This window comes from Suricata suricatta, chromosome 16 (genome assembly GCF_006229205.1).
Source record: "Suricata suricatta isolate VVHF042 chromosome 16, meerkat_22Aug2017_6uvM2_HiC, whole genome shotgun sequence".
Lineage (NCBI taxonomy): Eukaryota > Metazoa > Chordata > Mammalia > Carnivora > Herpestidae > Suricata > Suricata suricatta.
The window spans coordinates 32213581-32233823 of NC_043715.1; the positions used below are offsets into that span (position 1 = coordinate 32213581).

Genomic DNA, 20243 nt, shown 5'->3' on the forward strand with positions numbered 1-20243 from the left:
TTAAGTTTTTAAAAATGACCTAGAACTTCTGAAACGTGCACTATTAAATGCACAACACCTCATATTAATTTGATGGAGTCCAAAACAGACGTTCAAAAGAACTGGCTGGGGCTTGGGGGCCTGGCTGGCTCAGTCAGAGGAGCAAATGACTCTTCATCTCAGGGCTGAGTTGGAGCCCCATGTTGGGTGGAGAGATTAGTTAAAAATAAAATCGTTAAAAATAATAATAACAACAATTTTAATTTTTAAAAAACTGGGGAGCAACTCTTGGCTTGAATGAATGTTTATACAGAAACTTGCAATTAGACAAAATTGACCACATTTTTATCTTTTAAGAGTTTCAACCTTTTTTAAATTTTAACATTTATTTATTTTTATTAAGCCACTGTTTTTTGTTTTTTTAATATTTATTTATTTTGGAGAGAGCACAAGTGAAGGAGGGGCAGAGAGGGGGACAGAGGATCCAAAGCAGGCTCTGGGCTGACAGGCTGACAGTAGGGAGCCCGATGTGGGGCTTGAACTCACAAACTGCAAGATCATGACCTGACCGGAAGTCAGACACGCAACTGACTGAGCCACCCGGGTGTCCCTCATTTATTTATTTTTGAGAGACAGAGACAGCATGAGCAGGGGAGGGGCAGAGAAAGAGGGAGACACAGAATCTGAAGCAGGCTCCAGGCTCTGAGCTGTCAGCACAGAGCCTGATGCGGGGCTCAAACTCATGATCCATGAGATCATGACCTGAGCCAAGGTCAGATGCTCAACCAACTGAGCCACTCAGGTGTCCCACAACTTTTTTTTTGGAAGTCTTTTTTATGAAGTGATCTCTACCCCCAACATGGGGCTCGAATTCATGACCCCAAATCAAGAGACATGTGCTCCTCCAACTGAGCCAGCCTGGTGCCCCTGAGTTTCAGCTCTTGACTTAACATTGTGTCTAAGAAGAGAATATGTTAAATAAATACTTTACAATGAGATTTGTGAATAATACATTGAAGGTAACACAGTGAGGTTATATCTTATTTGGTGGTTAAATTCTGATGTTAGTACAGAAAGCAAATATTATGTATCTTCAAGTTTACCCTCAAAAACTCCCTAAAGACACTTTGAAATTGAGGATCTGAGAGCAGCAGATTCTTATTTCCCAAACTACCCTCACTGCAGACATGCATGTAGGTAGGGCAATGTGGAGAATTTTCCTTTGCCACATAAAATACTATGTTTCCCTCCCTCTCAATCTCTCATTTTTTTGTTTGGTTTGCGCTGCTATAGTTTAACGTGACTAAGTCAAACGATATTTTACTACCATTAACTATGAAATCCTATTAGAGGAACATGCATTAACCCTTATACAGGTAGGTCACTTAGAATAGTTAACTACATACAGTATCTCTCTAAGTTTTTATGTACAAATGAAACTGATCCATATTAGAGACCTTGGTACCACCGAGGTACCATGCAAAGGTGTTTGATAAAAGAAATGTGTTAGAAAAAAAAGCGGAGTACAGTGTTGTGTATTTGGTAGTCTACCATTTGCCTTAAGAACACATGTATGTACTTTTTTTATTTTTGCAAATCATATACATACTTTGAGAATTTCTCTGGAAGGTCACACAAGAAACTGGTAACAGTGTTGGGCTCTGGGAGAGGAATCGGGTGGTATGAGGAAAAGGAGGGAGGCTTTCTGTTTTATGTCCTGTAGTAGCTTGTGAATTCTGTAATACACGTCTGGACTACCCAATCAAATGTAAATCCATGATTTTATGTTTAAGAAGAAAACTGAAAAAAAATAAAGACTAGATAGGGTAGCCAGGTGGCTCAGTCAGTTAAGCGTCCGACTCCTGATTTTGGCTCAGGTTATGATCCGAGGGTCATGGGATCAAGCCCTGGGTCGGGCTCCGTGCAAATAATACAGATCCTGCTTGAGATTCTCTTTTTCTCTTTCTTTTTCTCTCTCAAATAAAACAATCCCCCCCAAAAAAAACAAAAAAAAAATCTAAAAAAGAAAAAAAAATGAATGCTTTAAAAAGAAATAAAAAAAGAAAGAAAGACAGACAGACTAGAAAATTACCCAACTATCTCAGTGGGGCATAATATTTATGATATTTGTGATTCACCCTTTTTGGCCTGACATAACTGGATGCAGGAAATTTTAATAAAAAAACAAATACAACCCACAGACCAGCATTTGAGTTGGACCTCTGGCAACCATAAATATGACTCTTAGTGCTTGGGAAAGGTTTCCGCAGGTTGGATGACAAACAGGGTACAATGCCGAAGTCCAAATTCCTGGCCCTTGAAAACTCTGCTCGATCCAAACAGTCTTTTGCAATGAGGCCTAAATATTTACCTGGCTGAGAAAAAAGCAGCTGGGACAGATGTTGTGCAAGTGTCTGAAGAGCTGCAGCTCCCCCCAGATGGTCCACGTCCAGGAGGGATACGAGACTCTGGAGACACACGAGGGCTCTACACTGAACAGTGCTCATCCTGGAAAGGAAGCAGAAGGATGTGCTGCTGTTTCTCTAACAAGTTACCGGACAGAATTCAGAATTAACTTGTCACCTAAGCTTCAGGCTCTGGCTGGGAATATCTGTGAGCAGCACGTATATGGCTGAGTCTTAAGGTGAGCTGTTTATCTACATAATCAAACTGCCTGAGCACTTGGGACCTGCGGCACAATTACTCACTTATGAGTCAAGAGGAATCTGCTTCAGAAAAATTTTTACGCAGAGCAGCACCTGAACTATTTTTAATTGGGGAACATGACATACGTAAAGTGCTCAACACAGATACGAACTCAATAGTTTACTCATAGTTTAAAAGCAAACATTGTGCACCCAGATAATAAACCCTGCTAGCACCCCCACAGCCCATCTGCCGTTTCCCTATCACGCCCCGCCTCTCTGACTCTGAAAGGTCATCACGATCCAGACTCTTATGGTAAATGTTTCCTTGTGCTTTATAGGTCTACCGCCTACGTCTGTATCCTGAGACAAAACAGTTAAGTGTTGTCCGTACCTGAACTCTGTAAAAATGGAATCACAGTGGGATTATTCTCTTGTGCCTTGTCTTCTTGGTCAATGTTCTAGTTTGGCTTTTTTTTTTTTAGTGATGTATTCTGCTGTATGATTATGTCAAAATTTATTTATCTATTTTGCTGATGGCCACTGAGGTTGTTGGCAGGTTGGGGCAACAATGAACCACACTGCCGTGTACATTCTCATGGCACATACGCACCCATTTTTCTAGGGAATACACACAAGAACAGAACTCTTGAATCTGAGGGGAGTCAGCATCTTCTATTTAAAGGCCCATCATTGCACGTAATAACATAATGACAAATAGTTTTTGAAAATAGAAAAGTTCTTACTTTCTAACCAAAGACTTCCAAGTGGGACTCCTAGAACATATGTTAACTGCAATGCTGTTTGGAAAGGCAGTTTTCTCAAAAATCTAGATTTAAAAAGAAGGCAGTGAAGCAAAGGTTAAAGAGTAGAGTCATTTTACACAACATCCCTTTATCAAACCCAGCATGTGACTTCTAAGTGAAATGGTAGGCGTAGGAAGGATCTACTCTTAGTCCGAGCTGGCTTCCTGCCAGTTACCTACAGTCTGGAAGTGTGAGCAAACCTCCTTCCTGTGCACAGTGAATGGCGAGCCCTCCCTATGCCCCAGAATGAGGCTAGACTTAAAACAGACTACCTTCGTTGGAATGAGGTAGTTGGTGAAAGCAGTGTGAACCTCATGGGAGAGGCAGAGGGGAGACAGCAGCTGGCCACCACACTCGCTGAAGGAATTTTCCATAAATGCGTCACTCTCGTCACTGCTAGAAAGCTCTTCCCACTCATCGTCGGAGGGATCTGGGAAGAGTGCGAACCACACATAACTGGAATAGTTAAGAAAGTCCTCACGGAAGCTGCCCTTTTGGTCCAGGGGGAGAATGTCTCAGTGTAAACTGGTGACAAACCTTCACTGCAGCACATGTTGACGATAATTTCCAGGGCGGTCTGCTGAGCTGTCAACAATGCTATGGCCTCTCTCAGTTCCTTGTCAGTGGGCTTTAAAAAATAAAAAAATAAAAAATAATTAACTAACCAACTCTCAATATTTGGGAAAATACTTTCACGTGAATGTCCTTAGTTAAAGCCTACTACATAATTTCTACCCTTGGACTAGAGTGCTTGGGGGATGGGACAGCCAGAAGGAAAGTCCTAACGAGCTCAAGTACAAACAAGCATTATGATCGGTCCCAGCACAGCGCAACAGGCCGCTGTTATTGCTCCCATCGACCCGCACGGTTGGTCTCTAAGTGCTGCTTAGTGAGCTGCAGAGAAGAGGTAAATATTCAGGAATTCTGAACTGAATTCACCCTGAAACTTAATCAAACGTGTTAAGGAGAAGCTCAGTTTACAAAGATGAAAACAACAGCTCATTTCAGAGACCAGGCACTTATACACAATAAACCTGCTTTCAGATGCTCAGACATCCTCTTGGAAAAGACTGCGTTCACAAGAACTACTAAACAGCCTGTATGCGGACAGGCTGGCTTCCTGGCTTTCTCTGAAGACAGCAACATAGCATTTCTTTAAGACTGAAGAAAGGGAGGGCGCCTGGGTGGCTCAGTCGGTTGAACATCTGGCTTCAGCTCAGGTCATGATCTCACGGTTCGTGGGTTCGAGCCCAGCATCAGGCTCTGTGCTGACAGCTCAGAGCCTGGAGCCTGCTTCTGATTCTGTGTCTCCCTCTCTCTGACCCTCCCCTGCTTGTGCTCTGTCTCTCTCTCTCTCTCAAAAATAAATAAAACATTAAAAAAAAATTAAAAAAAAAAAAAAGACTGAAGAAAGGGAAGAACTTTTTTCCTCTGGGAATAATTAACATGAACTTATCAATTACCATTCTTAAAATGGGCTGTATAAATTTACATGACCTTAAAGTGAAATAGTGAAAAGTGAAACAGCCACAGTAGTATTCCAGAAGAGAGTGTAAGCTAAAAACTACATGTATTTCATTGTCTGGATGCTTCCCAACTTCAACAGGTTTCTTATTGCCTTCTTAATGCCTCTACAATATTCCATTTAATGGATACACTACTATTGATTAAGCATTCTGCTAATTTGGAATATTATAGATTACTTGGATATTTCATTTCCTCAGATTTAGAGTATCGAAAGGGACATCTATAGATCCTGTGACATGTTCATACTTCCTTTCTAGAATGTTCATACTGATTTTCAATCTTCCACCAACTTCTTGTACAATGGTTTGACTACAATTTTGAACCATGTTCAAAATTATTTATTTTTATTTGTTTAAGTTTTAATTTATGTAATCTTTACACCTGATGTGAGGCTCAAACCTATGATCCTGAGATCAAGAGTCACATGCTCCTTTCACTGAGCCAGACAGGAGCCCCAATATTCAAAAATATTACTAAAGAATAATAAATAGGGGTATCTGGCTGGCACAGTCAGTACAGTATACAACTCTTGATCTCAGGGTTGTAAGTTCAAGCCCCACACTGCGTATAGAGATTCCTTAAAATCTGAGGCACCTGGGTGACTCGGTCAGTTGGGCATCCAACTCATAGCTTTGCCTCAGGTCATGACCTCATGGTTCCTGGATTTGAGCCCCCGCGTTGGACTGACAGTGCACAGCCTGCTTTGGATTCTCTCTCCCCGCCTCTCTCTGTTCCTCTATCCTACTAGTGCTCTCTCTCAAAATAAATTTTTTTAATAAATAAATATAACAAAAATTAAAAAGTAATAAAATTTAAAGTAATAAATTATTAAAAGATAATTTTATTAATCATAATTATCTTAAAAGCAATGTGCTAATTTAAAACAGGTAGCTTAGGAACCCCTAAATTTGTATTCCTTTTATCTCTGGCAAGAACGTATATAAAAATTATTCCTATCTGCTGTGTATATGGTGTTCAAGCAAACATTTATTAGAGTAGACTCAAAGCTAAATAAGAGTTGTTGCTGAGCTCTCATTCCCTTGAGATGTATGAAGATCTGGCTCATGAGAACCCTGAAATTAAGTTCTACTTCTTTATGCAATTCTCCTGCTCAGAACAGTTCCCTGCTTCTTACTGTCATCAAACTAACATAAAGAACCAAATCTAGATGAAATGTTATGACATCTGCGATTTGCTTCAAAATATTAAGCACGGAGATGGAGGTGGGGGTGGGGAAGTAAATGAAATAAAACAGACTATGATTTGATCACTGATAACCTGGAAATTGGCAAAGGACTATTTCTATTTCTGCATATGTTAAAACAACTTGGGTTGGTTCTTTCTTTACATATTCGTGGCTATACCTTCGTAAGTTAAATGATGTGATTAAAGGTTTTGATCCCAAAGGACTCCTGCACCAGCCAGTGGGCAGTGAGAAAGGCCAGAGCTGACAGGCATTACATTTATATTCCTGGCACACATCAGGATGCCCAGCACCCTCCTGACACTCCAACATTGGCTGACTGACCAGCATGTTAATCATCCAGTCTACTCAGCTATGCCAATGGACTTTAAAAAGCAAGCTTTTGTTATGAGAAAACTTTGCATTTTATAAGCACCAATGTTCTATTTTTAAATAATACGCAGGAGTAACAGTTATTTTTAAATAATACGCCTGAGTAACAGTTAAATATCAACATTTTCTACACCGTGCCACTTGGTCTTGGTAGACTTAAACCTCAGTCCCCACCTTCTCTCCCTAGGAGTCGCTTGAAAGCAAGGCTGAGAGTGCAGAACTTGAGGGTGCTGTTTGTTCTCCGGCTCCCCAAAAGGGGGTTCTGATATTTCAGGGTTCCCTGACAGCCTGTAATCTCGGCTTCTGCTGACGGGCATTTGTCGTGGTTAAACGTGTTCTGTGGGGCGCCTGGGTGGCTCAGTCGGTTAAGCCTCCGGCTTCGGCCTAGGTCAGATCTCACGTTCGTGGGTTCGAGCCCCGCATCGGGCTCTGTGCTGACAGCTAGCTCAGAGCCTGGAGCTGCTTTAGATTCCGTGTCTCCTTCTCTCTCTGCCCCTCCCCCTCTCATGCTCTGTCTCTCTCTGTATCAAAAATAAATAAAACATTAAAAAAAAATTAAAAAAAAAAACGTGTTCTGTGTGCCCGCATTGGGATAAAGCCAGCGCACTGCCATGGCTGCAGAAGAGGCTCTAAGCCCTGATCAGCCACGACCTGACTTTCCCCCCAGTGGAAACCACAGACGTCCCAGATTCAGACTGACCTTTCCCGTGACAATCGAAGAGAAAAATGTTCCTAGGGTTCTTTATTAATACCTCTTTGCAAGGATAAGGCACATGGCTGTGCCTTTGTCAATCTTGTTTTACTGGCTTTAAATTCTACTCAGACTACAGACAAAAAGTACACTTGGGTTCAAATATGTGCCTGCCTGCACCAAAAGTGGTGCCATGATCTTGAAGCAACATTATGATTTGCAAGTGGCTCCAGGCTTCTCATTTTCATACTCATCCCACAATTCACTGCGCTGCTCTGCACCTAAGGGCTCGCCACGGGGGCTGGGAAACAGCTCCAACTATAACATTTTGGCACTGATTGGTGCTTTACAAGACTTCATGAACTCAGCAAAGGAGAATATTGTTATCTCTTTTCAGGTACATTGCATTTAAAGAATTTTTATTGGGCATAAACTTCTCACAACTCTAAGACACTGACTAAAGATAGCTCTCCGTTTCAGTTCACGTCATACAAATCAGGACAAGCCACATGCGGAAATGCAGAAAGTGTGAGTGACTGGGAAGGCACTCCTCCGGCTCAGGCTTCATCGTCCTCACTGATCTCTCCCGCCTCACTGGTCTCTCCCGCCTCTGGGCCGCCTAAGGACGCCTGCTCCCAACAAGCTGCTCCTACCCCACCCTGTAAGACGGCTGGGTGTTCTGTCCAACAAGCCTTCTCTGAGCACCTCTCCCTCTCCTCTCCCGTCAGGGCTGTGGGTCGGGTGTGCCCCTCTACTCCGTCAGAAACCTGCGCCCAGCCCTATCACTGCTCTCGGCACAGGCATGTTCTCGTCCGTCCTAATTATGCATCTGTCCCCCCAGGACGGAAAAGGTCCCTGAAGACAAGAACGTCTTCGTCTTTCTAGCACTGGCGTCTGGCAGGGTGCCTGGCACACAGCAGGGGTGCAGGACACGTGCCCCTGAATGAAGAAGGCCAACCCGCTGTCCTCCCTGCTCTCCTCCTTGGGGGAAGTGTTCTTCCAAAGAATGGCTCCATCTCTGATGACTGGCTCCGCTGAAATGCTCCCCGCACCTGAGTTTGCTCACGTTTACCCCAACACAAGTGTGTCACAATCACCCATTCGGCAAACCCTAAAAACCACCGAACTCACAAGCATCGAACCTCCTCCACCCAGCAGCAGCAGGCGAACGAGGGCTGGGCTTGCTAAGGACAAATACTAAAAGAAAAGAGACAAGAACACAAGGTGACAAGCCAAGCAACACAAAAATTCCTCTAGTTTGAAGACAGTCTGCAGAGCATGTAACAAAGAGGGGAAACAGGAGTTAGGAAGGTGACTGCATGCTACTTAAAGTATAAAAATAAGGACTGGTCTATCCCCTCTTCAAAATATTCTGTATATAAAAGTTTCATTTTATTTTTTTTTAATTTTTTAAATATTTAGTTATTTTTGAGAGAGAGAGAGCGTGTGCGAGAGAGCGCTCTAGTGGGGGAGGGGCAGAAAGAGAGGGAGACACAGAATCTGAAGCAGGCTCCAGGTTCTGAGCTGTCAGCACAGAGCCCAACACGGGGCCTGAACCCATAAACTGTATGATCATGACCTGAGCCAAAGTCGGACGCTTAACTGAGCCACCCAGGTGCCCCTAAAAGTTTCATTTTCGATAGGAGACAGATTTCTTTTCCTCCTTTAGGAGTAGATTTTTTTCTTTTTTTAATGATTTATTTTTGAGAGAGAAAGAGAGACACGTATGCAGGGGAGGGTCAGAGATAGATGAAGACATAGAATCTGAAGAACAGGCTCCAGGTTCTGACTTGTCAGCACAGACTCCAACGTGAGGCTCAAACCCACGAACCGTGAGATCATGACCTGAGCTGAAGCTGGACGCTCAACCAACTGAGCCAGCGTCCCAGGAAGTAGATTTCTTTTTCTTTTGTTTTTTTTTTTAATGTCTTATTTATTTTTGACACAGAGAGAGACAGAGCATGAGAGGAGGAGGGGCAGAGAGAGAAGGAGACACAGAATGGGAAGCAGGCTCCAGGCTCTGAGCTAGCTGTCAGCACAGAGCCTGACGCGGGGCTCGAACCCAGGAATGTGACATCTGACCTGAGCTGAAGTTGGAGGCTTAACTGACTGAGCCACCCAGGCGCCCCCCAGGAGTAGATTTCTAATGTGACCATGAGAGTCAATAGGGAAACAGAACTGATTTTTATTGGAGGTCACTTATACTTAATTTTGCTGTAACATTTTTCTGCAAAGCTTTGGCTACCTATTAAAAGAAAAGAGCTATATTAATGCAGACTTGCAAGCATCAATCTGACTTACTGGAAGTAAATCTGAAATGAAAGTTTTCCTTCTGACTTTTCTTCTATGAGGAATTTCTTCCATTACGTCGTCTTCAATCAGATTGTCACCACTGGCATTTTCCCGTATCTCCTCCGTCTCTGCAGTGGCTTTTAACCTCTGAGTTTCAGCCTCCTTCATTTGAATAACTATTTCACCAGCATCCACTTCCAACACTTCCGATAAGATCTTTAGTATGGCATTTACGATTTCTGCCTGGCTCTTGGATGGAATAATGTCTTTTAGGTTCCAAACGGTCCCTGGGGGAAAAAATGCACATAAGGACAAAAGAATCCCCTGTGAAAGTTTTTATTAAATCCAGTTTCCACGAGATTGGTGCTTTAAGCTCAGGTGGAATTTCAAAAAATGTCAAACCCTCCTCCACTTCCGTTCAGTTTTTATTAAATGTAAAAAAAAAAAACAAAAACTTTGCACAGAGGCAGCTTCCTTTCTTATCATCCTCTACAATCATCTCCCTTCCTTGGCACCCAATGCCTTTCTCTGATAGACCACATAGCAACAGAACAAGAGAAGGCCGATCAAGTTTCGCCTGAAATGACAAATTAAGTTGCCTCACTCTCTTTCATCTTAACCTGAGCTGCCCTCCTAGGCAGCTTCTTATAGTCCAGGAGTAGAATTAAATGTACTAAAATATCAAGGTCTCCTGGACAAACCAGAGAGCAGGTTCTACAGAACAGCAGCCACCATTTAGTTAGAATAATTGGAGAGAAAAAAAAATTGGGGTGCCTGGGTGGCTCAGTCAATTTAGCGTCCGACTTCAGCTCAGATCATGATCTCATGGTCTTTGAGTTCAAGCCACATGTCAGGCTCTGTGCTGACAGCTCAGAGCCTGGGGTCTGCTTCGAATTTTGTGTCTCCCTCTCTCTCTCCGCCCCTCCCCCACTCATGCTCTGTCTCTCAAAAATAAACATTAGAAACAAAATCTTTTTTTTTAAAGAAAAAAGACACAACTCACTATTGAATTAAAAATACTTCCTGGAATGAACCCAAAAGAAGTGAACACAGGATTAGAACAGAAACGTGTACACCCATATTCACAGCAGCATTACTCAACGGCCGCCAACCCAAGTGCCCAACCATGGATGAACGGTTAAACAAAGAGTGATATGTACGTACAGTGGACTAGTATTCAGTCTTAAAAAGGAAGGAAATTCTGCCATACTACAACATTCATGAGTTCTGAGGTCATTACACTAAATGAAATTAGTCACAGTTGGTACAGCTGTGACTCTTGATCTTGAGGTCAGGAGTTCAAGTCCCATGCTGGGTAGAGAGCTCACTTAAAATTTTTTTTAAATAATAAAATAAATTAGCTACAGAAAGAAAAATACTGTAGAATTCTACTTATATGAGGCACCCAAAGAAGTCAAATTCATAGAAACAAAAAGGGTGGGTGGTTGCTGGCAGTTGGGAGGAGGGGGGATAGGGAGTTGGTCAACGTGTAGAGTTTCACTTTTACAAGACGAAAAGTTCTGGGGGTTGGTTGCACAGCAGTGTGAATGTACTTAACACTACTGAAATGTACACTTAAAAATGGTCTAGATGGTAAATTCGATGTTACCTGTATTTTTTAATGTTTATTTATTTATTTTGAGAGACAGAAAGAGAGAGAAAGTGTATCAGCAGGGCAAGGAGAGAAAGACGAGACAGAGAGAGGGAATATTCCAAGCAGGCTCTATTCTATCAGGAGCCCATTAACCATGAGGTTATGACCTGAGCCAGAACCAAGAGTCAGATGCTCAAAAGTCAATGGAGCCACCCAGGTGCCCTATGCATAACCTCTTAAATTAAGCATCTCCAGGGTGCCTAGGTGGCTCAGTCAGTTAAGCGTCCGACTTCAGTCCAGATCATGATCTCACAGTCCGTGGGTTCAAGCCCCATGCGGGCTCTGTGCTGGCAGCTCAGAGCCTGGAGCCTGCTTCAGATTCTGTGTCTCCCTCTTTCTCTGCCCTTCCCCTGCTCACCCTCTGTCTCTCTCTCTCTCAAAATAAAAAAAAATAGAGACATAAAAAATAATAATAATAAAAAATAAAAAGGATCTCCACTTAAATATTACAAGTTACAGAAAAGACACATTCCGGAAGGTCCTGAGGTGGTGAAATGAATGAATGACTGAATTGTGGCCTCTATCTCTACTCATTACAAATTACTAAAAAAGCACACTGCTGCATATGGCTAAATTTTACCTGCCACCAACGTCTTTAACAGAATGTAGTCCATGGAGCTGACAGGAGAAAGCATTGCCGACTCCAGGACGTGCCATGCTGGCGCACTGAAAGAGCCCAGTAGCTCTGGGTTATCTTCAGTCACTGTCTGCAAACAATATGCTGTAAAGATAAAATTAAGGAACAGATGAATTCTGCTAGGGTAATTTACACCAATCTAGCTCATCAGAAAACATCTGCATCTTGACAACTTCTTCAGACACACATAGCTTTTGGATAATAGATAGGCTTTACTTTAAGAATGATACATGCAAATGAGGATTCTCCAATGATCAGTGCAATGAAAGATTTTCTTGTTCTTAATTTCTAATTCTTTACACAATATACTTATACAAAGTAAAATTTACAAGGCTCTTAAAAATAATTAAAATTAAAAAATAAAAATAAAAGGCTCTTAAATGCTGTGACAATGTGGAATTGCTATAAACATTTATAAAGGTCTCTCCGAAGTTTCTGTACTTATCGCACACTGGTAGCAAACAGCCTGTGGCCTGAACACCAGTACACAGACAACACTCTTAGTAGCTCCGTGATCAAGAACAAGCCCCAGGTTTGGGGTCATTCTGGCTTCCCTTAAATTCAGCATGACTTTAAAACGTAGGGCTATTTCTAGTGAAGCAATACTGCTTTAAGAAAAAAAGCATTTTAGGGGTGCCTCGGTTGAGCTGAGTCAGTTGAGGGTCCGACTTTGGCTCAGGTCATGATCTCACGGTTTGTGAGTTTGAGCCCTGCGTCAGGCTCTCTGCTGTCAACACAGAGCCTGGAGCCTGCTTCAGATCCTCTGTCCCCCTCTCTCTCCGCCCCTCTCCCTGCTCACTCTCTATCAAAAATAAACATTAAAAAAGACTCCAAAAAAAAAAGAAAAAAGTATTTTACATAAAAATGAGTAAACTGAGAGATGGCTACAGTATTAACAGATGTAAGGTCCATTTAGCACTTACCTCCTCCTTTGCACTAAAACAAGATAATGGGTTACAACTTGCATATTAGAAATAATTAACTGAAAGCATCAAAACAACTGGGATTGCCTGACAGGTTTGGCAAGAGAGACCTCTGAAGCACAAAGGTGAAACAAGCCCAAGTTTGCTTTTCTTCGTGTATTCCAAACAAATCCATTTCTTTCTAGTTCTCAAAACTTCAAAGTCGATCATACCCATCCAAATTAGTCAAAATAGATGCTACTGCTGTGATCTAGTTTGGTTCCCAAAACACATTTGTATGTGAATCCATAAATATGCATGCATGTGTGTGTATGTGTGTATACAAAAAAATGTAATTTTTTTCATTAAGAGACTAAGTTCACTTTTGCAAAAGCCAAGAGAAACTGTGGTTACTACCATAAAGTCAATGTAAGAACAAAGTAAGCCATATTAATATACAGAATGGTATCTCAGAAGTTCACCTTACTACATGTGAACACTGCTTGATTTTTCAAACCAAAGTAACTTGACATTTATTTAAAAAATCATGAATCTAGTAGCTAAATGCAGAAATAAAATATTATTATACAATTCAAGATTAATTTATTCTGATCCATTTTTTAAAAGTTTATTAGAGGAAAAATGTTTTAAATAACTAAATCTACAAAAATAAATATACAAAAACAGAACTGAAGTTTTTCTTTTAAAAGCTATTAACTAACTTTTGTGCATTTCCCTCATTGTAAGAAAAACTGTCCTCTGACATTAAAAGCCACCTACCAATTTCCTAGCTCAACTGTTTTTAAAATCCACATTTACTCATAAATCACCCTTCTGCCAAAGATTCCATTTTGAGGAACTGATTTAAAAATTTCTCCCCACATTATTTATTTTTTTTTCTATTCTCTTAAAACTATCCATTAAAGCCAAGAGAAGCATCAGTAAGAGGAAACACACTTAGTCTATGCCAGTAGAAATGCAAAATTAAATAAAAGGACAGCTGGATACCTGGTCATTATAATGGGTAGAAAAGAAATGCTTTGCGTCAATTATTTCCCCACTCTCCCCAGAGTTCTGTGTGCCACCCACCCTCCAGTCTGTCTCCTCAAATGGACACAGCTCCCTCACGATGGCTATCTAACCCCACAGAGGGAAAGAGAGGGAGCCAAGGCAGCTGCAGCGGCCGGCCTCTGCTTCCCCTGTCCCACAGAAGGGAAGCAAGGCTACATGAAATTTCAATCACTTACTTTCCTCTCTCAAAAAAAAGCACAGGTTACCAGTTTTCTGCTGGGAGTTGGAGATAGTGGTACAAGACATTTAAATAAGTCTAGATTCCAATTAATTTTGGCTCAAAGGCCTAGTAGTTGTGGGTTACTACTTCTCAGTAAATGGGAGATGAAAGCTCCAAGAATTAATAAAGCCTTCTAAGAATGGTAATACACTGGAAACCGCACCTGCCTCACATAATTACCTTCCTCCCTCTCAGAGTGAAGAGCAGGAAAACCATATGAGTAAGTAAAGTATTAATCACAGATTTTAAAAGATCCAGAACAAACAGAATTCGGTCACACATTTATATTTAATGAGAAAAAAATCACTCCTGTAGAATAAACATGCTATGCTGGAATACAAATTTTTGAATAAGGCCATACATACTTAATAAATCATCACCTTTTCTTCACTTACCTACTGAAATAGCCAGGTCAACATTGGTGGAAAACCTACTTAAATACTTTAATACAATCTCCAAACACCCTTCTTTGTTGAATATAGATACTGCTCTACTACTGCATTCACTAAATTGAAGGGGGAAAAAAAAGTTTTACTATTCACATTTTAACATTAAGAAATCAACCACAGAAATTCATGAAAAGATCAATTAGGCTTTATAAATGAACTAAAGAATTGGAGTCAAGCACCCACCATTTTGAGAGATGAAGAAACCAAAGCCCACTAGACATAAACAAAACTGGTCATCTATATTATTATGTCTAACACAGTAGGACATTTTAACCAATCTCTTTACCTGCATGCCAGTTTCCTTACAGGAAGCTAGAGTGGGAAAAGATCTTAGAAATCACTATCATTTACTTCTAATCCTCATTTTATATAGGAGGAAACCCAGGCCCCAAAAGATGGAGTGATCTTTCCAAAGATCACACATTTTATTTGTGGTGTTTCCTGGGTCCAGTCTACTGTTCCTTCCACTGTGTTAACAGTAAGTTAGACAGGAGAGACCTGGCAGGGGACCATGGGGAGAGGAAGGGGGAAAGAGAGTGGGGGAGAGTGAGGGACACAAATCAAGGGAGACTACTGAATACTGAAAATGAACCATGGACTGAAGGGGGAGGGGGAGGAAGGGGGGAGTTATGGTCATGGTGGGGGGCACTTGTGGGGAGAAGCACTGGGTGTTATGTGGAAACCAATTTGACAATAAACTATTAAAAAAAAAAACAGTAAGTTAGAGTGAGGATGGAAGGTCTCTACACTTGGAATACAAAAAGCGCAAATTTAAAAGAAAATGAAGTGAATTGTATTCACCCCTTCTAGACTGCTATTATAATCAACAAGGAGAATTTGCAGTCTGCAAAAGAATATTGAAACTACACTACCTTTTAATTTTAAAAAAAATCAGAATTAACGCTAAGAATGTTATTAATAAACATACACACTAGATACTAAAAAAAGGGCTAATTTTAATGATTGTATCCATGTTTCCAGAGAAAAATGTCCCTCTGTACATGCAACATATACACAGGATACACTAATAGAGTGCACCAGGTTATGAGACAGAGGCGGCTAAATTGTGAAATTCAATCTTGTTTTCTAAAGATAAACTGTTTTCTGCCTGCCTCTCTGTCTGTCTGTCTACCCACCCATCTAGTTACTACAGCACTGCTCTGAGCCCGCCTTCAAGATGCCCGCGGTAGAATCAGATGTCGTCAGGACTATGAGGCATATATGTGTTAAGATAACTGCAAATATATACATGTGTATACAGCTTAAACATATAGGATTTAAAACATGAGGCATAAGACAAAAATGTGAAGACCTGTGACAACTGGAAACGATACGGTTAGGGCCCACAGGCATTCAGGAAAGAGACACTGTGGAGACTACTTTTTCAGGCTCTTTTCAAATAAAATTTTTTAAAACTTCTAAGTCTAACAATTAAATAAGCTAAAGTTATCTGGTACACAGAAAAATGTACCCACTCACTTGCTCATTTCCTCAAATCTGATTCTCCAATTTTCTGGTGGAATCCATCTACCAGTTTGAAATGAAATCATAGGCGAGTTCAGAATGCTAGGTGGGCAGCTTTTCAGAATCTAACTTAGTCCTGTTTTCTAAGATATACCTGCGCTTTTAGGTCAGAAGGTATCATCACTGCTGACGAGAAAACAGGGAACTATGACACAATCTGATTAGAAAGGTGGGACATAAAACAGGGTAGGAAAAACAAAGTCCAGGTAGTGTTTCTAGCCATTTCCGTTCCTAACAGCAGGCCCATGCCACCCCACCACGGCTGCAGTCATGCAGAGCACGGCCTCCCCCTGTCCGGGCCAAGGGAGCTCTTCTCAGGCATCCACCTCCCTGTCAAATGGCACCTGCTGGGGCAGAGGAGTAAAGCACCAGCCAAGGGGTGTGGCCCCACCTCGTCCCAGGTGTTAGAGGGAAGCAGCTGCTGCACAGGGGCCTCACCAGCTTTATGACAATGACAGCTCAAGGATATGCAGGGAGTGGGGGAGAGCTGGGGTGTAACACACGGTAATGGCCATGATTCCTCTTATTTTCTGTCAGCAGCAATGATTGGAGACAAGAGTCACAAAGCAAAAAAAGATACAGTGATGCTATGAGGAAAAGGGCTTGGGAAGGAGGGTTGGTCTTAAATCACCTAAGATCCCGGGCCCACCAAAGAGAGCAGAGACCCCTCTGCAGTTTTACAGAACGAGCACAGCCTCAAGAGTGTTGTAGCAGGAGACTGTGTCTAGAAAGCCCCTTACCATATATTCCACAGCACATTCACGGCCTCATTGGCTATGTTCTCAATAGAATTTCTGTTCCGATCTTTCTTTTCCTGTGGAGACATCTCATTTGAATCCAGTCCGGCACTGCACTGCAACCAAATATCGTGATTAGCGCCCTGGTTCAAAAGAATCATTAAACAAAAAGGCTAATGACAGTGAAGAGTCACAAAAATTAAACATCAGAAATTATAGTGGTTAACAAGTTCATCAAAGTCTCATAAGCAGTATGCTTCCCACACTCCTGTTCTCTTCTGGCAAGAAATACAGACAAGAGAAGTTCATGAGTCATTACACAAACTGGATACAAAGCATTTAACACTTTAAAATGTAGAATCAATACAAAGTATCTTATCTAATGCAATGAAGATAGTAAATGAGGCACGGACAGGTAACAAACACACTGTAAGTGCTAATATCTACATAGGGCTTTCTATGTACAAGGCACTACTGTGAGCACTTTATATTAAGTCATTTAATCCCGACCACAAATCTGTGAGGCAAAGGATCTCTTATCCCTGATCTTCTGCTACAAATAGGAAACTGAGGTACAGGGAGATTGCGGAAGGTGTAGCTTAATACACGGTAAAGCTGGGATTCAGATCCATGTATTCTGGCTCCAAAGTTGGGGCAGGACTGCCCTGTAGCACAGCCCACGGCCCCCTCTAAGGCAGGGCCACCGGGTGATTCTTTGTGGTGGGGTTGATATGTGCACTGAAGGATGTTAGCAGCAGCCTTGGCCTCCACCTGCTACATGCCAGTAGCCAACAAATACCCTTGACACCTACACTCAAATCAAAAGTGTCTCCAGACATTACCCAGCATCCTCTGTGGGGAAAATCACCACCAGTTCAGAACCAATGCCCTAAACGGAATAAGATTGATGCCTCTCATCAAAACTGGATATTCTTTATAAAGCCTTATTAAATAAAAGTTATCTATCAATACAGAATAGTGGACTAGAGGCACTGAGAGAGAGCCTGAATCCCCGAACTACATCATGCAATATGGTTGGCATGATGTTATATTTGAAAACTTAATGTAATCTTCATGGCAAATTCCCAGTCCATGCCTCAGCTTTCTCATCTGTAAAATAGGAATAACACCTTCCAAGTAGGACTGCTGGAACGATTAAATAATACATAAAACACCACCTGACACAAAAATAAGCAATCCGTAAAGACTATTTTTATTTACAAAATTTAAGGTCTAAAGGAGTCAGTCTATAGAAAGGTCTTTTCCAAGTAGCAGATAAATAAAAAATAGTGGGGACAAAATAATTGAGACTGGTATAATGAGGAGAAATCTGTGTTTCTAGGAAAAGAAATAAAATGCCCATAGAATGTTTTGAGGGAAGACAAAATAACTAATACCAAAGGGGGGAAAAATATTCTCAGGCATATGTTAAAAGCTACAATTACAAACTGCCAGGAAGATACTTGTTTAAACCACGTACCTCTTTCAGCAGCGCGACCAGAGGAGTCATGATATCCTTAGTCACCATGTCATCACAAACTTCAAAACCTCCACAAGCACTGAGATTTCTACACAGAAAGTTTAAAATGGGTTTTACTTTCTCAGAGCCCATGTCACAAAACTCTTCTAAGTTCTCAAATGTAATTTCTACCCATACTTAAGGTTTTCTAGATGACACTGCGTGATTTCTGTAAGATGCTACAGAACCAATCCAAAGATTTCCATCTGTTCCCATCCTTGTTTTGCATGATGTAAACAAATAACTCTGTCATGTGACAGCTTAATTTTGAAGTCTGGAACAATACACAGGTGCATGGCTACAAGGGTAGTAAAGGGGAGAAGACTTTTCCTATTTATTCTTTTCTTTTTTTTTTTAAATTTTTTTAATTATTTATTTTTGAGAGAAAGAGAGAGAGAGAGCATGAGCAGGGGAGGGTCAGAGAGAGAGGGAAACACAGAATCCGAAGCAGGCTCCAGGCTCCGAGCTGTCAGCACAGAGCCCAAAGTAGGGCTCAAACTCATGAACCGTGAGATCAAGCGCTGAGCCTAAGTCAGATGCTTACCCAATCCAGGTGCCACCCAGGCTCCCCAAGTCTTTTCCTATTTAATGTGAGCAAATCACCACATGATATTCTATGAAGGGAACTTTTCTTGAGATCAAGAATCCTGGCTAAACTGAATTTTAATTGGGAAGCCACTGTCTGCTTGCCTTCTGAGTGCACAGCACCGTGCCAGGCACTAAAGTAATGGAGATGAATCAGAAGATGCCCCACAACCTTTCAGGAGCTCCCAGTGTGTGAACGCTGCAGGGAAACGGTAGGGCTTCCTACCTGCGGATTCCTCCAGTATGTGGCTAATCCCCATCCATCCCTTAGGGTTTTCTTCTCTGAACCCCCAGTTATATCCACAGCATCGTCTGTGATTATTTATCACCAAATCATTAGCCTGTCTCCCTCAAAGCTGTAAGACGGAAGTTAAGTCTGTCTTGTTTACTAACACATGCCCGCAGCCTAGCCCGCTGCTTGGAGCAGAGTGGATACACACAATACACCTGCTAAATCAACACATGCAACATAGTAGAGAGAGAGCTGCAAGAACTGCACACATTACCTTCTGCTCTTGCCCCCTCTACAGTCCATTCTCGGCACAGCCACCACAGTAGCCTTTTCAAAAGGTAAGTTAGATCAGGCCAATCCTGCTCACAACAGGACCTGTGCCCTACACCACTGAGCCCGTGTCCATCCCTCCAACGTCATCTATAACACCCACCCTGCTCTGCTCAGCCACACTAACCTTCCTGTTCTTTAACCAGGCCAGCCCTTGGCTGCCTTGCATCTTTGCTGTTTCCCTCCGTCGGAAATGCTTTTTCCCTGGATTTTCGAGTCTCGCTCAAAAGCATCAGATCAAGTGTCATCTAGAGATCAGAACTTCAAGTAACTTCCCACCTCCAACTCATTAACCTCTTGTTTCCTCCACAGCACTTCTCACTATTACCTGTGTTACGGGTTTACTAGTCTCTTGTTTCCTCATCAGCATGGGCTCTGTGAAGGCCGGGATCCCGGCTCTCTTGCTCAGTGTTCGGCCTGCCCAAACCCCCTGCACCCAGAACACGTGCCGCATGCACTGGAAGAGCTCACAGAACCTCGGGCCTCTGGGGCTTCTTGGAGAAGGCGCGATGTCGGGTAGGCCTTGCTGGGAGGAGGATACGTGGCAGTTGGCTGCCTGCAGCTGGACGGGCCAGCTGGACAGATGGCATGCGAGTGGTGCGAGGGGCGTGCGCTCCTCTGGGGTCTGCAGACTGACTTCAAATCCCCCCTCTGCAAATGGGAGACCCCGGGCAGTTTGGGGCCTCCCGAGCTGCCGCAGGCAAGTGCCCGGAGACAATCGACGATACGTGGCACGCACAGAGCGCAGGCCGGCCGCCGCGACCCCTCCCGGCTCACCTCAGCGCGCCGGCCGCCGTCTCCCTCACCGCCAGGCTGGGGTCCAGAAGCAGCGGCCCGAGGCGGCGCACTGCGTCCCGACGCGCCAGG

The 20243-nt window shown here is 42.4% G+C and overlaps 1 protein-coding gene across 5 annotated transcripts in view; it reads right to left on the bottom strand.

Annotated features, from left to right (window-relative positions):
- HEATR3 (HEAT repeat containing 3) overlaps positions 1-20237 on the bottom strand; it is a 44991-nt gene extending 24754 nt beyond the window's left edge. For 3 of the 5 annotated variants that reach the window (XM_029925208.1, XM_029925207.1, XM_029925210.1), the window contains exons 1-10: positions 20154-20237; positions 18191-18278; positions 16714-16826; positions 14396-14505; positions 11751-11891; positions 9526-9803; positions 3968-4058; positions 3703-3860; positions 3371-3453; positions 2351-2487 (exon numbers count right to left, since the gene is read on the bottom strand). In XM_029925208.1, coding sequence (XP_029781068.1) covers positions 2351-2487; positions 3371-3453; positions 3703-3860; positions 3968-4058; positions 9526-9803; positions 11751-11891; positions 14396-14505; positions 16714-16826; positions 18191-18238 — 1159 coding nt within the window. In that variant the 5' untranslated portion in view covers positions 18239-18278; positions 20154-20237. Of the gene's footprint in view, positions 1-2350; positions 2488-3370; positions 3454-3702; positions 3861-3967; positions 4059-9525; positions 9804-11750; positions 11892-14395; positions 14506-16713; positions 16827-18190; positions 18279-20153 lie in introns of those variants that run through there. The other 2 variants (XM_029925209.1, XM_029925211.1) reach the window with 2 other exon arrangements.
- Positions 20238-20243: the final 6 nt, after the last annotated feature.